Source organism: Leucoraja erinacea, chromosome 14, assembly GCF_028641065.1.
Source record: "Leucoraja erinacea ecotype New England chromosome 14, Leri_hhj_1, whole genome shotgun sequence".
NCBI lineage: Eukaryota > Metazoa > Chordata > Chondrichthyes > Rajiformes > Rajidae > Leucoraja > Leucoraja erinaceus.
Window position 1 is genome coordinate 14889785 of NC_073390.1, and position 18199 is coordinate 14907983.

Sequence of the window (18199 nt, forward strand, 5' to 3'; positions counted from 1 at the left end):
ACGTTTACGCTGGTGAATAAAGCCGAATAAGTATGTGTAGGAAGAAACTGCAGATGCTGGTTTAAACCAAAGATAGACACAAAAAGCTGGAGTAACTCAGCTGGCCAGGCAGCATCTCTGGAGGGAAGGAATGGGTGACATTTCGGGTCGAGACCCTTCTTTAGACGGAGATGCTGCCTGTCCCGCTGAGTGACTCCAGCTTTTTGTGTCGATCTTCCAAGTATCTATGTGTTTTGTTCCCAGCAATCAGTCCTATCACAGGCAACTCATGGCTAGTATGATAGTGTCATACAGTTATGCAGCACGGAGCCATGCCCTTCGGCCCAACTTGCCCATGCTGATCAAGATGCCTCTCTGAGGTAGTCCCATCTGCCTGTGTTTAGCCTGTAAACCTTTCCTGTCAATGAACCCGTCTAAATGTATTTTAAATGTTGTAACCGTACCCGCCTCAACAGCTTCCTCTGACAGAACGTTCCATATCTCCACCATCCACTGTGTAAAAAAGTCGGGTCTCTTTTAAATTACTCTTCTCACATTCATTCTACACCCTCTAGTTTTAAACTCCCCAACCCGAGGAGAAAAACCATGACACTCCAATGTTAACAACGTCCCTCATACTCTTATGTCTCTCCAAGGTCACTATTCAGCCTCCTGCACTCTAAATGAAAACAGACCCAAGCTATCCAGTCTCTCTTCAGAACATCTCGTTCTGGTAACGTCCTTGTGAATCCTTTTGAACAACCTTTGCAGCCTAATGACATCCTTCATTGGGTGACCAGAACTGCCCACAGTACTCCAAGTGTGGTCTTATCAATGACTTGTATAAATGTAACATTACGTTACAACTCCTGCACTCAATGCCCTAACTGATGAAGGCAAACAGGTCAAAGCCTTCTTCCTCACCTTGTCGACCTGTGTCTTCACTACCAGGGAACTATGTAACTGCATCCTAGGTTTCTCTGTTCTATAACAATCTCCAACGCCATACCGTTTATGGTGCAAGGCTTGCCCCGGTTTAACTTAACATGGAACACCTCACACTTGTCAGAGTTAAATAAACTTCATTGCAATTTCTTGGCCCATTTCATGTAGATCCTGTTGTGACTTTTGATAACTTTCTTCTCTGTCCACTGCACCACCAATTTTGTTGTAGTCCTCAAACATAATAACCATGTCAACAACATGGCCATCCAACATTGTTAATATAGGTGACAAACAGTGGAACTAACAGTGATCCCTGCAGCACACCATCGGTCACAAGCCTGCAATCTGAATAAAAATCCTACATTACCATCCCGACTCCTTACACCAAACCAATTTGGTATCCAAATGGCTAGCTCACCGTAAATCCTAGGCTAATGTGATCTAACCTTGGAGATCAACCCACCAAGCAGGATCATGTAAAAGTCCTTGACAATCCTCTTGGTTTTCACTTCAATAAGCTCAAACAAATTTGAGACATGATTTTCCGTACTCAACTCCATGCTGTCTATCCCATACCAGTCCTTGCCTTTCCAAATGCTGATAGATCCTGTTGCTCAGTATCCTTTCCAGTAACTTCCCCACTGATATCAATAATACCGCTGATGTTAGGCTCACTGGCTTGTAGTTCCTAGACTTGCCCTTGCAGCCGCCTTCAATTAATCCACAACATTAGCCAGCTTTGCGTCATCTCATCCGTGATGAAATATATGCCAATATTTCTGCCACGTAACATACTGTTTTTGTACTCTCCAAATAATATTACAATCTCAAATGTGGATGATGATTCTTTGCTGCACGGTTTTAGATTTTTGTTTCATCCACACATTAATCTTCCCCTTTGGTGTTGTTGAAAGTCTGAATTTGTTTGAATTCTATCAGTTCACTTTTGAAGGCCTCAGTCCAACAGTACCCAACCACACACGATAAACAGAAACACTTTACAGGAAATAACGCATACTACATACCAAAGAGTTGGAAAACATTTGTTTCAAATAATCCAGTCAAAATACCCTTTCCATTCTTCACCTATGACTGTCTCACAGATTTGTGGGGTCAACCTGTCACACTGTGAAAATCACCAGAAATGAAAGTTCTATTTGGCTGCTCCAGCCACATTTGTCCACTGGAGTTATAGAGTTGCATTTGACAATAGATCATAGGACAGTATTGTTGAGGGCGACAGAGGAGACCCTGCAGCAGCCTGGGGTTACCTGGATGGGGGACGTTCCAGTATATCCAGCATGTGGAAAAGATCTCGGTTTTTGGCCTTTTTCGTTTGTATTCATTTTTTGCTCCAAAACATGGCGATGTGAAGGAATTTCACTGCACAGTGCATACATACATGACATTAAAAAAAACATTGATTTGAAATCGGAAAACAGACTGCAACAGCTTCCTATCACTTTCACTGGTGTCAGACATTTGTAATTATTTATCTGGCCCATCATACTGTAAAATGCAATTCAAACGTAGAGCATGTTTTAATATGTTTAACTTGACTCAAGAACCTTGGAACGGGCAGTGATGAATAGCGGTGGTGGAAAGATTCACTTGCATAAAAGGCGCAACAAAATTGTACACTTATCTGAAATAGTGGAATTTTTCTGCAGCATCCCTTGGGGCCGAGGCAATGGCAGGATGATCTGTGGTTACGAGGGGGTCGTGGAGAGCAGCGCGTGGGAAGGGAAATGTGAACAGTGTAGGGTAGATGATTTGTCATGATGATTCAGTAATAACAGCCTCCATCCATCAGAGCTGCACTCTGCCTCTGTGAGGTTGGGCTGCAATCTCAGCCTCATGCAGTTCAGCTGGCAGCAATGGGACACTGTGCTTGCTTTCAAGGTACTGAACAAGGCTGCTGCAGCTGATGCTGCAACACTGCACCAACTGGTGAACATGTAAACAGAGTGCTTCACCTACAGAGTGAAAGCAATGGAACATTAAAACAAATAGGTGCAGGAATAGGCCATTCGGCCCTTCGAGCCAGCACCGCCATTCAATATGATCATGGCTGATCATCCAAAATCAGTACCTCGTTCCTGCTTTCTCCCCATATCACTTGATTCCGTTAGTCATAAGAGTCATATCTAACTCTCTCTTGAACACATCAACATCGAACAGTACAGCACAGGAACGGGCCCTTTGGCCCACCATGTTTGTGCCGAACATGATGTCAAGTTAAATTGATCACATCTGCCCGCACATGATCCGTATCCCTCTATTCCTTGCGCCATGTGCCTATCCAAAAGCCTCTTAAATGCCATTATCAAACCCGCCTCCACCACTATGTTCCAGGCCCCCATTACTCTGTGTAAAAAAACTTGCCCTGCACATCTCCTTTAACTTTCCCCCTCACCTTACAGCTATGCCCCCTAATGTTGGACATTTCCACCCCGAGTAAAAAGGTTCTGACTGTCTATCCTATCTATGCCTCTCATAATTTTATATACATACATCAAGTCTCCTCTCAACGCCCAACATTCTGGGGAAAACAATCCAAGTCAATCCAACGTCTCTCTGCATCTGACACCTAGTGATCCAGGCAACATTCTGGTAAACCTCCTCTGCACCCTCCACACCTTTCCTGTAATGGGATGACCTGAATGTTCAAATCCATTCAAAGTCTACTGCATTTAAACATCCAGAACACACGTGAAGAAAGTCAGTCATTTGATTGCCTTTAAATTATTTTATTCCATGTTCTACAATACATTTTTTTTTAGTTTATTGTGGAAATATTCTGCCCTGATAAATCAGGTGGCAGGTAGATGCACCATCACTAGAGGCCATGCAGGCATGTTCATCAGCACAGTCAACAATGAGGTCCTTGTTTGTAACCATACTAAAAGGTATACCTTAACATGCCACTTGCAGCAAAAACAGATTTATCTTTATTATAGATATATATATATATATTATATATATACACACACACAGTGATATATATATATATATTATATATATACACACACACAGTGAACATATTTCTACAAAGTGGATATAAAACGTGAATGAAAAATTAAGAACATGGCTAATTATTTACAAAAAAAACACAATTGGTTTGAAATTGGTCCTGGATGTTGGTAGTAAACAGATAGACACAAACTGGCATCCCATCATAGCCCTCACCTTAAGTGAAGTGAATGGAATAGCAAATGGCATGGCTGCTCAAATGTTCTGCTGGAAAGCTGATGCCTGTTTTTCACAAGTGTCCATGAACAATTTCAATCTCAATGAGTTCATAAAGGTTTACATCTGCAGATGACAGAGAGGAGAGATTGGTTGGTGCATGAACGATCCTATCTAGGGCATCAGACAGAGCCTATGTTTTATCTGATACTATTCTCCTATGAGAGGAAGTTAGAGGCGAACTAAAAGAATAAAATCTGTCTGAGAAAGATACCAGCTTTTGCCATCATATTGTTTTTTCCAAAGACAATGTCCAAAAGCTGGAGGTCAGTAATAAAGTGATTCATTTTACTATTTGTTATCCTTTCCCTTCTTCCCGCATGTTTCCTTGCTCGGCCACAGCTCTGTGGGAGCCAGTCATTCCCTCATTCTTCCATATGGGCATCACAATTCACTGGTAATCCCCATTAACAGAATGTCGGTAAAAGCATTTGACTGCGCTCATTGCGGGCTGAGCCTAATCTCACCCGATCTCCGAACAGGTTCGTTTGGATGGAAAACATTGGATAACGAGCAGCCTGACGAATTCTCCCTCGAATTCAGACGCAGTGATCTGAAGATCAGCTCACTCTAGGGACTGAATCTTGGCACTTTCTAATAGCTATGGAGACACTACTCGTCAGATAAATCGCCACTGCCACTGGAGGAGCAGAACTGGTGCTTTTTACCCACTGATCATTTTTTCGGTTAATTCGATCAGCTTCGTGGACTTGTTCTCCTCGGTTCCTGGATGGATGTCATCGATAAGGAATGCGGTTTGATTTATTGCTCAACAGTCAACACAAAACTCATTCACAAAGTGAATTTAAGACTACAAAATTGAAATGACTTTACACTCTTTTGGAAAGAAAATGTCGTTCCAAATAGATGCCGTACATTAGCTTCGATCAACATGAGGCCCTTGCTTTAGAACCACGTAGACCCGTGAGGGTGGAGAGGAAATGGCTGCAACGTGCTCAAAGGACATCCTTACCAGGAACCCAAAGGCTGAGTGGGTTCCAATCATGCCATTACCCTCAGCATGTAAAAACTGAAACTTAACTAAAACAATTTGTTTCACCTCAACATACTCCAAACCCAGACGAGCACAAGATACAGATATAACACCAACACTGAAACAACTGGGTTGTCTACCTCAAAGTTTTCCAAAAGGTAGAAACAGTAAAGGGAAAAATTGGAAGTTAAAACAAACTAGAACAAAAAAAAGTAGCAGCTATTACAACTGTGCCAGCCAATCAGCTTTGGATCATGTTTAGCTGGTTGTGATAACATGTAGCAACAAACTAGAGGCTGCATCACAGGGTTCTGAACATTCACACACAATTGCTGTTTATTTTTCACTCCCTCGGTTTACAGTCTGCAAGGGTCAGCCGCAAAGTTGACAAGAGCGGGTGGTGGAACATAGCACAGTACAGCTCCGTTAAAAGGCAGCTCGAGAAGTATGTCAGCGTCTCCTTACTCTCCTTCAACAAGTGAAGAGCAGTCATCTTCATCGTCATCATCCTCCTCGTCATCATCGTTGAAGGAGCACGGTGTTTCACCTCGTGATTCAAAGTTTGAGGCAAGGCTGCTCGAGTGGTGACTCTCTGGTGCAAGAAACTGTCCTGTTGCTAAGGCAACTTCTACATCCAATGAAAACCCAGGGTTTATGCTGTTGGATAAAAATGAAAAACTAAACACTCAGGTAGCACTGCAATAATACATTTCTGCCATTTGCCAGTATCACGGGTTGAAACTGGAAGCTATTTAATTGTTCATTGCAACAGGAGTATTAATGAGGACAAGTGGATTTGCAAATGCTGAAAGCCAGGAGTTTGAAAAGATTTGGGAAATGGGAAACAACATTTTGTTCAGACCGAAAGGTCTGAATGACAATAAACACATTTAATCTAATCTAATTTATAGACATTATGACAGGAGAGATTAATGTGTTGACCAGCAATTTCTAATTGCTCAACAAAAAAGTTGCAAGTAATTTTGGATGTGTGCAATATTCAAATCCAAATCTCATAATAATCTGCTCACCTTGACTGTGAAATTGCACCAGTAGTTAAGATGGAGGCAGTCTGCATTAGATCTGAAGGCACTTCACTGTTTGCACAGGACGATCCTTCTGCCATTTCTATCGGAAAGAGAACAGTTAAGTCACAATTGTACAGCAAGAAAAATGCAGAGAGAGCTGCATGGATTAGTGCATGAATGCCTACACTGCAACATCATCACAAGATCAATCAATACAAACTGAACTTCACAGTCTTTCACTTCCTTCCACCATGATCGGCTGATGGAAGGAATAGTTTGGATTCACAAAGAGCCTTTAATTGTGTCAGGGGCTTCTAAAGTGCAGTGACTAGTGCAATGTAAACTGAACAGCACCCATAAACAGCAATGGGATGAAATACCAGAGATAGTCTACTTTTACATTTGTGTTAGTTGAGAGATAGATTTTTTTTGTTAATGATTTTCAGGGCATGGAGGTAATTGGGAAAGCCAAGCCATATCACTCATCCCCGCACCCGAGTGGCCGGCAATGTGTAGACACAGCCGAAGCTGTTCTGTCTGCTTGCTGAAGCAGCTCATCCCATCTTTACAGTCATGGAGCCATACAAGCCCTTCAACCCAACTTACCCATGCCTGCCATGATGCCCCATCTATGCTAGTCCCACCTGCCTGCAATTGGAAGGGCTGGGGCAAGAGCTAGCAAGTATAGAAAAGGATCCATTAGAGAACAAGAGCAATCTGTGCACAAAGCCAGAAGGGATAGGTGAGGTCCTGCATGAATACTTTTCATCGGTATTCACAAAGGAAACGGAGTTTAGAGGTGGAGGATTAAACGGAGGAGGAGATGAAATTCTAGCGTGTTTCCATAAATACTGCATGGCTTAAAGGTGGATAAATGACCATGGGCCAGATGTGGTTTATCACAGGCTCCTATGGGAGGCAAGAAGAGACTGCTGAAGCTCTTGTTCAGATCTTTAAATCCTTGCTGATCACAAGTAAGGTACTAGGTGATTGAAGGACCTCTTTTCAAGGACAGCAGGGAAAAGCCTGGCGATTACAGAGCTGTGAACCCAACATTAATAGTAGGGAAGTTATTGCAAAAATTCCTAATAATCAATGATCATCTGGAAAGGTGGGGATCAGAGATAACCAATATGACCAACATGATTGGATTTTTTGAAGAGATAGCCAAGTGTATTGATGAGGGCAGATGGGGTTTACATGGATTTCATTAAGGTTTTGACAACACCCAACATGGGAAGTGATTCAAAATGTTAAGCCCCACAGGATCCCAGGCAAGTTGGTAAATCAAATCCACAATTAGCTTGACAAAAGGAGACAGAGGGTTGCTTTTGTCATTGGATGCCTGTAACTAGTAGCGTCCCACAAGGATCAGTTTTTGGACCCTTGCTGTTAGTAATATGCATGAATGTGGATGAAGGAGGCAGGATCAGTAAGTTTGCAAATTACATGAAGATTGGTGGGGTGTGGAGTGTAGTCTTAGGGCCACCAGGTGATATTGATGTGTGGGTGAAGTGGGCTGAGCAATGGTAGATGAAGTTTAATCCTGATAAATGAGAGGTGATGCATTTTGGAAGTAGTAATGAGGCTAGGACGCACCATGAATGGTAGAGTCCTAGGGAGCAACGAGAAACAGCAGAGCCTTGGTGTACAGTTTCCAAAGATTCTTGAAAGGTGCAGCTCGGGTAAAAGTTAAGGCAGCGTATATTGGCCTTCATTAGGCATACAAGAGCAGGGAGACTATGTTCCAACTTTACAAACATTGGTCAACTGGAGAAATGCCTACACTTCTGGTCACCACTTTAGAGGTAAGCTGTGAGGGTTCTGGAGAGGATGCAAAGGAAAAATATCAGGATGTTGCCTGAGGCTTTTAGTTCCGGGGAGAGACTATTTCTGTTTTCCTTGGAGCAGAAGAGGTACAAGAAACTGCAAATGCTGGAATCCTGAGCAAAAGTGCCAGAGTAAATCAGTGGGTTTTGCAGCATTTGTGGAGGGAATGGACAGGCGACCTTTCAGATCGGGAATGTACATAATCATGAGCAGTGTAGACTGCAGGACTGCAGGAAACATTTGCTACTATTAGAGAGAGGTAAAACTAGAGGACATGAATTTAGGGTAAGGGGTAAGAAATTTAGACGGGACTTGGTGACTTTTTCCCCCACCCAGAGTATGGTTGACACCAGGAATACATGGCCAATATAATCTTTAGGGCAGCACGGTGGTGCAGCGATAAGAGTTGTTACCGTACAGCATCGGAGACCCGGGTTCGATCCTGACTACGACTACCATCTGTACGGAGTTTATACATTCACCCCGTGACCGTGTATGTTTTCTCCGGGAGCTCCCACATTCCAAAGACGGACAGGTCCTTATAATTGGCTTTGATAAGGATTATAAAATTGTCCCTAGCGTGCTGGATAGTGCTAATGTATGGGGATCGCTGGTTGGAGCGGACCCAGTGGACTGAAGGACCTGGTTCTGCGCTGTATCCCTAAACTAAACCCGACAGTGGTGGAAGCAGAGGCACTGGCAACATTTAAGAAATGTATAGATAAGCTCTCATGGTCTAAGCATAGAAGCCTGGAAGATGGGTGGGTGCGCATTCATCAGCATGGTAGTAGTGGGCTGATTGGCACATCTCCACGCTGCATAACTAAAAGTATCCACTAAACAAAAATGCCTTGGATTCAGGGGCACATTGGGCTCTCCTCTTGGATTCTTAATGCAAACAAGGCTCTAATTGCCCACATGCTAAACTTACAAAACATATCTGAGATGTTTTAGATTTCACGAGTTAGATTCTTTATCTTTAAAAAATAATGCAACATAAATTGCAATATCAAGAGGATATCTTAAGGATAAAGGGGAAACTTAAGGGGATCGCTGGTGGGGGGGAATCCTTTAAAACCGAGATGAGAAGAACTTTTTTCACACAGAGAGTGGTGAATCTCTGGAACTCTCTGCCACAGAGGGTAGTTGAGGCCAGTTCATTGGCTATATTTAAGAAGGGAGTTAGATGTGGCCCTTGTGGCTAAGGGGATCAGGGGGTATGGAGAGAAGGCAGGTACGGGATACTGAGTTCGATGATCAGCCACGGTCCTCTTGAATGGCGGTGCAGGCTCGAAGCCCACATGAACTGACAAAACTACTCCTGCACCTAATTCTTTTCTATGTTTCAATATCAAACCCCCTATCAATTTGCTGATATCCAAAGGGAATAAGCAAAAACATATGTTTGCCTCTTGTAATATATTATGCTCTTTCCTTTGGCAAGAACTCGCATCTATTGGTAAATCCGATACCATGCACTATATAAATTAAAAGCCGCTGAGAAAAACATTGCTTGGCGCATCTTTCATTGAGTTGAATTGGCCACATTCTAAGTCTGGATAATTCAGCAAAGTTGCAAGATGAATGGAGTGACTAGGGCCAGAGTGACCAGTGACCAGCTTGGTCACAAGCTAAGTTAGAGTATCACTGCCAGAATATGGGATAAACCCACCAGACCTGCCTCTCTCCTTGTGCATTTGCTGAGGAAAGTGGGTGGGAAAACAGTGAGAAGAAGCACAATATGATATTCCCAATCCTGGACAGCTCAAATCAGTCTTCAATAGGAACGGCAATTTGCCTATAAATTACATATATCATTACTAAACTATACTGAAAGATAGCAGGTCTCTTTCTTCAAAATTGCAGTATTTCTTGAATACAAATGCAATCTACAATATAAAATGCAATTCAACTCTTTTTTGACAGAACACTTGAGTTTCTGGCACAAATATACCCAGTTATCAATTAAGCTACATGCTGAAGATATTTTGGCAAACATATCCACAATGCAATTGCTGAGACACTGAGCCGCAAGGAATACAAGAAGATGCTCGACCCTCCCCACAAGTAAAACCATCTACACGAGGCACTGGCTCTATCCCCACCATCGGGGTAAACCCATCTTCTTGCTGCTACTGTTGGGCAGAAAGACTGAAGACCCACACCTCCAGGCTCAGGAACAGATACTTTTCTACATCCATCAGGTTCTTGAACCGACCTGCACAACCCTAATCCTATATCGGCAATGGAACGCCACGGACCACCTGCTGCACGACCATGGAAAGACAAAATGCGGGCATGGATAGATCCTAGAGAGCATGGATAGATGATCCTTCTACAGACCCATGGATGGATAGGTGATGTTTAGGGTCAGGACCCTTCTTTGGAGACATAGATAGGTGACTTTTTCAGTCAGAACCCTTCCTCAGACCCCATGGATAGGTGACATTTCGGGTCGGTACCCTTCTTCAGATCACCGCTGTGCTAGCATGGCCTTGTTTTCCAATGCCGTGTGGTTTTGCAGTCTTTATTTTTGTACTGCCTTGTGGCATTTGTGTGCAATATATGTCTAATTGACAGTTTTCTGTGTGTTGTCTTTGTACCTATGATGATGCTGCAAGTAAGATTTTCACTGTACCTGTACACCGTACTTGAGTATATGACAAGAAACTTGGTTACCTGCTCCTAATGCCCTGCCAATACAACCTGTCACTTACTTTATTATATAAATAGTTGCGAGAAAAAACATGAGCCAATAATTTCACAAGCCACTTATGGCAACACTATGATAGCTCTACAGAACAAGACAATCAGCAGCGATGATTCACTCTGATTTCCACTCACGTCCTGCAGTGAACAATTGAACCGCAACCTCCAACAAGTGCCCTCAGACTGGTGAATCAGAGCTTCACTAAAACATTGACTCACTCATCTGAAATAAAACCATCACACAAGGTGAAGCCTTGCTTTGTCAGCAATTCTGTGTCAACTAGAACTTGAGGTTTGTTTTATATTAACTTGCAACACACACCATTTTCACATAGATGCATGATGCTATAGCTAATAATGGGTGTTTTGGCATTTGTGTGTGTGTGTTAGTATATGTGTGGGAGAGTGTGCAGGTATTAGTGTGCGTGTGTGCGAGTGGGCGTGTGTGTGTGTACAAGTGTGCGCGAGAGTGTGTGTTAGAATGTGTGTGTGGGTGTTAAGAGTGTGCGTGTGTGTGTGCGTGTGCGTGTGTATGTATGTGTGATACGAGGAGATGAAGAAGACCCTGTTTATCTCTGGGGTTTAACAGAAAAGGGGATCTCTTTACAGGTAGATGCAAAATGCTGGAGTAACTCAGCGGGACATGCAGCATCTCTGGAGAGAAGGAATGGGTGACATTTTGGGTCGAGACCCTTCTTCAGGGGAGGGGGAGGGACAAAGATAGAATGTAGAACTGGGAACGGAGGGGATGGAGAGAGAAAGCAAGGGCTTTCTGAAGTTAGAGAAGTCAATGTTCATACCGCTGGGGTGTAAACTAACCAAGTGTAATATGAGGTGCTGTCCCTCCTATTTGCGCTGGGCCTCACTCTGACAATGGAGGAGGCCCAGGATAGAAAGGTCAGATTGGGAAAGGGAGGGGGAGTTGAAGTGCTGAGCCACGGGGAGATCAGGTAGGTTAAGACGGACTGAGCGGAGGTGTTCAGCCAAACGATCGCCGAGCCTGCGCTTGGTCTAGCCGACGTAGAGAAGTTGACACCTGGAACAGCGGATACAGTAGATGAGGTTGGAGGAGGTGCAAGTGAACCTCTGCCTCACCTGGAAAGACTCTTTGGGTCCTTGGATGGAGTCAAGGAGGAAGGTAAAAGGACAGGTGTTGCATCTCCTGCGGTTGCAGAGGAAAGTACCTGGGGAGGAGGTGGTTTCGGTGGGAAGGGACGAGTTGACTAGGGAGTTTCGGAGGGAACGGTCTCTACGCAAAGCAGAAAGGGGTGGAGATGGGAAGTAGTGGGATCCCATTGGAGGTGGCGAAAATGTTGGAGGATTTTATGCTGTTTACATCTTTGGGGTTGCTGCAGTGAGTGGAGGACTGTACGCTCAGGGGGGGGGGGGGGGGTGGAATGGTTAGAGTGAGTAAGGGGAGTGGATTTTACAGGGTTTTACAGGATTTCTTTACTGGGTTCAGCTGGGTTGATACAGATGGATATTTGTCTGGGTACAGATTTCTGGAATTGGCTGTACACTAGCTAAGGATCAGTCATTCACGATTGAGAGAGAGGAAGAAATGTATTTGTGCACGTTTCAAAGAGATTACATCTCCCTCTTCTAATTTCAAGAGACCACAGGTGGGAGCCTTCTCAAGAGAATCCAGAGATAATGAGTCAGTGCAGGAAAGTGGCCTCATGGTGAAATATTAGCATTGATCTTGATGAATGGCAGAGCAGGGGTGAGCGCGAGAACTACTACTTCTTAGATAGATACAAAATGCTGGAGTAACAGGCAGCATCTCTGGAGAGAAATAATGGGTGACGTTTCAGGTCGAGAACCTTCTTCAGACTATAAGAAATGACTACTTCTTACTTTATTTATTTTATTCATACAATAATAACTTTTTTAATGAAATGTGCCATCCTCAGTAAACGTGGCAGGTCAGGGTATGTTCACCATATTGGAAATGTCATTATAATCAGGTACAATTCTGTGCACCTTATTTCATGAAAGGCTTTGTAGAGGCTGTTATGAGACTTACCAGATTCAGTCAGGTTTAAGGACTGCAATTACAGTTTATTTATTTGCCTCTGTACTCCACAATTTAAGATTTGTAATAGAAAAAAATCACGTGTCGGATTTTATTAAAGTGTATATTTTGGTTTCACCATGTAGAAATTACAGCTGTGTTTATACATTTCAGGGCACCATAATGTTTGGGACACATGGCTTCACAGGCATTTGAAATTGCTCAGGTATGTTTAATTGCCTCCTTAATGCAGGTGTAAGAGAGCTCTCTGCACTGAGTCTTTCCTCGAGTCTTTCCATCACCTTTGGAAACTTTTATTGCTGTTTATCAACATTAGGACCAAATTTGTGCCAATGAAAGTCAAAGAAGCCATTATGAGACTGAGAAACAAGAATAAAACTGTTGGAGACATCAGCCAAACAGGCTTACCAAAATCAACTGTTTGGAACATCATTAAGAAGAAATAGAGCACTGGTGAGCTTACTAATCGCAAAGGGACTGGCAGGCCAAGAAAGACCTCCACAGCTGATGACAGAAGAATTCTCTCTATAATAAAGAAAAATCCCTAAACACCTGTCTGACAGATCAGAAACACTCTTCAGGAGTCAGGTGTGAATTTGTCAATGACCAATGTCACGCAGAAGACTTCATGAACAGAAATACAGAGGCTACACTGCAAGATACAAACCACTGGTTAGCTGCAAAAATAGGATGGCCAGGTTATAGTTTGCCAAGAAGTACTTAAAAGAGCAACCCCAGTTCTGGAAAAAGGTCTTGTGGACAGATGAGACGAAGATTAACTTATATCAGAGTGATGGCAAGAGCAAAGTATGAAGGAGAGAAGGAACTGCCCAAGATCCAAAGCATACCACACTATCTGTGAAACACGGTGATGGGGGTGTTATGGCCTGAGCATGTATGGCTGCTTAAGGTACTGGCTCACTTATCTTCATTGATGATACAACTGCGGATGGTAGTAACATAATGAATTCTGAAGTGTATGGACACATCCTATCTGCTCAAGTTCAATCAAATGCCTCAAAACTAATGGGCCGGTGGTTCATTCTACAGCAAGACAATGATCCCAAACATACTGCTAAAGCAACAAAGGAGTTTTTCAAAGCTAAAAAATTGTCAATTCTTTAGTAGCCAAGTCAATCACCCGGTTTGAACCCAATTGAGCATGCCTTTTATATGAAACTGAAGGGGACTTGTCCCCAAAACAAGTATAAGCTAAAGATGGCTGCAATACAGGCCTGGCAGAGCATCACCAGAGAAGACACACAGCAACTGGTGATATCCATGAATCGCAGACTTCAAGCAGTCATTGCATGCAAAGGATATGCGACAAAATACTAAACATGACTACTTTCATTTACATGACTATGTGTAAACACTGCTGTAATTTCTACATGGTGAAACCAAAATGTATAAAAATGGCCTTTATTAAAATCTGACACGGTGCACTTTAACCACTTGAGATTTTTTTCTATTACAAATCTCAAATTGTGGAGTACAGAGGAAAATAAATGCGTCTTTGTCCTAAACATTATGGAGGGCATTGTATAATAATGACTTGCACAAACAGAGACAGGTCAGTTAGTAAGTTTGCAGATGACACCAAGATTGCTGGGTTCGCAGACTGTAAGAAAATATGTCAAAGTATACTGTCGGATATGGATCAGCTACAGAAACGGGCAGAGAAATGGCAGATGGAGTTTAATCTGAGTAAGTGTTAGATGTTGCACTTTGGGAGGTCAAATGAAAGGGGAAATATATATAATTAATGGCACGATCCTCTCCCCCGACTCTGAAGAAGGGTCTCGACCCGAAACGTTGCCTATTCCTTTTCTCTAGATTTTTGGACTCCAATTTTCTGTGTCTGTCTTAGATGGAGTGACAGGAATTTGGTATGGTTACTTTCTTACGTCAGAGCATTGAGTTTAAGAATTAGGAAGTTATGATGCAGCTTTTATCGGAGTTTGGTTCGGCCACATTTGGAGCATTGCGTGCAGTTCTGCTCGCCCGATTACAGAAAGATGTGGAGGCTTTGGAAAGGTTGGAGAGGAGGTTGATCAGAATAATGCCTAGATTGGAGTTTTAGCTACAGGGAGGGGCTGGACAGACTTGGATTGTTTTCTCTGGAATGCCAGAGGTATATAAAATTATGAGAGGCATAGATAGGTAGACAGCTAGAAACCTTACCCAGGATGGAAAAATAATGTACAAAAGGGCATAGCTTAAAGGTGAGAGGGGCAACATTTAAAGGGAGATGTGCAGCAACTTTATTACACAGAGAGTGGTGAGTGCCTGGAATGCACTGCCGTGGGTGGTGGTTGATGCAGATACGACAGTGACATATAGGAGTGCCACATAATTTGGATAGATATATTGAACATGAAACTTGGCGACCCCTTGTGCACTGCCCAGGTGAGGTCTGCTGTATGATGTTACAGGATTGTATCTAAAAGCAAAGAATTTCACTGTGACGATCATACGACAATAAACTAGCATTGAGTCATTGGATGTGCAGGAAATGGAGGGATCTGGAATATGTGCAAGTAGATACGAGATGATCTTGGTATCAAGTTTGGCACAGACATTGTGTGCTGAAGGGCCTTTTCTTGTATCGCTCTATTCTATGTTTTAAGAAGCAAACCTACAGATCCTGGAAGTGGATAGAAGATGTATGGTGTGTTTGCCTTCAGCAGTTGGGGCATTGAAAATAAGAGTTGGGAAGTCATATTACAGTTGTGTAAAACATTGGTTAGACCACATTTGGAGTATTGGGTTCAGTTCTGGTCACCACACTATAGGCAGAATGTGGAAGCTTCGGAGAGGCCAAAAAGGCAATTGTTCAGAATGTTGCCTGGAATGGAGTGAATTAGCTATGACAAAAGTTTGGGAAAAAACTTGGATCGTTTTCTCTGGAGCATCGGAGGCTTAGAGACGAGCTGATAGAACAATATAAAATGATGTGAGGCACAGATAAGTTAGTTGGTCAGAGTTTTTTTCCCAGGATGAAAATTTCAAATGCCAGAGGACAAAGCTTTAAAAGAGGAAATTTAAAGCAGATTTGAGAGACGACACAGGAAATGGTAGGTGTCTAGATGGAACTGCCAAGGGACGTGGTAAAGGCAGATACAATAGCAATGTTTAAGAGGCATTTACACAGATACATGAATGGGTCCCACATGCAGACAGTTGAATTTAAGTTTAATTTGGTACCATGTTGAAGTCATGTTCCTGTGCTGTACTTACCTATATTCTACGTTCTAGACATATTTTAGGTTTTTAAAAAGGATTTGAGGGCAGATAACTAAGCTGTTTTCTCTGTCATGATAAATGATTGGTCCGTTAGGAATGAGGGTAGGAAACTATTTACTTAGACAATTGTAAATCTTCTAAATTTTAAACACCAAAGATTGGTATCCAATAAAGAAAGCATTGGATTTTTTGATGCAATGGGAACCAAGAGATCTGGGGTAAAAAGAGAGTGCCGAAAATAGTCGCACATCAGCTCACATCTATGGATAGGGGTAAAATTTGGCATTTCAAATCCTGATGGGATCTATCTGAAACATTAACTCTATTTCTATCTCTGCAGATGCTGCCTGACCTTCTGAGTATTTGCAGTAGCCTTTCCTTTTATTACAGATTGCCAATAATCATATTTCTTTTCTTTGCCAAAGAATTTGGGAATAAGATGAGGAAGGACATTTAATTTGGTGGGTAGACAAAAATGCTGGAGAAGCTCAGTGGGGGAGGCAGCATCTATGGAGTGAAGGAAATAGACAACGTTTCGGGTCGAAACCCTTCTTCAGATTTGTTGGGGGTGGCTTCTGAAGATACTTTTTCAACAAAGTGGTTTCTGTACAAATCATGAAGGGGGGAGGGGGGGGGGGCACGAGAGGATTTAACAATAATTTTAAAAAGGAATGGAAGAAAGATCTAGATAGCTGGAGAGGAACAAGTGAGGTTGACTACCCTGATGGGCTCAATGGCAACACTGGAAAAATCTGTGATAAATACAGTTCCGTCACTTTGCATATAGGCAGCTGAATGATTTAGACAACGTCGGCATGCTCCGAATCCACCCCGCATCATAAAAGGGATGAATTTAGAACACTAACCTTTCCACTCTATTCAGCTGTTTCTATGAGAAACAGTTCTGTCATATTAAGCTGGTACCTGATGGTTTTACCCTTGTAACAGATCTTGCTCAGTTTCTTGCAAACTATTCCAAATCCTAATTAACCTGTAGTCTTGATAACAAAATGCATAAAGCCTTTCATGTTAATGCCAGATATGTATGGCCCATCAACTCATCCTAAAACATTTATCTTTTCTGTGGTTATGCTGTTTCTCTTTCACAGATCTTTTAAAACAGCTTCACGAATTTGACCATACAAAAACACGAAGCAAAAAACGGAATCCATTAGCTTGTGGATCGCACCGAATAAAATAATAAATTCAGAAAAGAACAGAACCTTAAAGAATGTTCTCTGAATGTCAATTGGGAATGGGTTGGTAAGTGTTGCTATGACAACCAGTCGAGCTGCTGGAACTAAATATTCTCTCTTTCACGACCCCCTACCTTAATGGAACAAAGGGGTTTTCAACAAACCTTTGAATCTCCTAGTATTTCCTTTAACTTGCTTGCAATTACATACTCAGAGACTCATTAACCGCTACCCTCCAAAAAAAAAAAAAATTTTGAGTTGAAAACATGCAATGTTAACAGTATAATCTAACTGTGAAGGTTGGTACATAAGAACGGCAAAGATAATTACGCATCCTCTCACTAGTCGAAACACAAGAATCAGGAATACTGTGTTTCAGCAGTGGCCCATGAGGGAAAGGGTGTCGGGTTAGGGAGGGGTTAATCAGACAAATTGCAAGCCAGTTCAAAAGGCAATAAACAGGATGCAATCGGAATTCAAGTGAAAATAATTGCCACAGTGCACTGATAAGCCAGACAAGTTTAAAAAGAGCATTCACACAAACAGTGATGCGATCTGGAAAAGGAATATGCCTATTGAAGCCGAGTGTCGTAACAACATTTATTTCTGCTGTATCTTCAGTTTCTGTCCTTTTAGGAAAAGTGAGAACAATTACTTTAATAGCTGGTCAATTATTAGATTTTCTTAAAATGCTATTTTCCAATTTGGGCAGTTTGTTGTACAGAACTCAAGGTAACTAGAAATTCTCTCCAATAAGCATAGTAGTACTTTTCAGAGACCCAGCATACAAAGTGCAGCCGTAGGGCTGCTGCCTCACAAAGATAGGGACTACAGGTTCTAGCTGTGCGGAGTTTGTTTTGTTCTCCCTGTGATAGTGTGAGTTTCCTCCGACTGCTCCGGTTTCTTCACACTTTATAAAGAGTTAATTGGCTTCTGTAAATGTCTTCCCCCAGTGTGTAGGTTATGAAAGTGGGATAAACATAGAACT

At 42.4% G+C, this 18199-nt stretch overlaps 1 protein-coding gene across 5 annotated transcripts in view; it reads right to left on the bottom strand.

Annotated features, from left to right (window-relative positions):
- Positions 1 to 3653: 3653 nt before the first annotated feature.
- LOC129703308 (transcription factor Dp-2-like) overlaps positions 3654 to 18199 on the bottom strand; it is a 180466-nt gene continuing 165920 nt past the window's right edge. For all 5 annotated transcript variants that reach the window (XM_055645665.1, XM_055645666.1, XM_055645664.1 and 2 more), the window contains 2 exons: positions 6199 to 6295; positions 3654 to 5824 (listed from right to left, as the gene is read on the bottom strand). In XM_055645665.1, the coding sequence (XP_055501640.1) occupies positions 5629 to 5824; positions 6199 to 6295 (293 nt within the window). In that variant the 3' untranslated portion in view covers positions 3654 to 5628. The remainder of the gene's footprint in view (positions 5825 to 6198; positions 6296 to 18199) is intronic.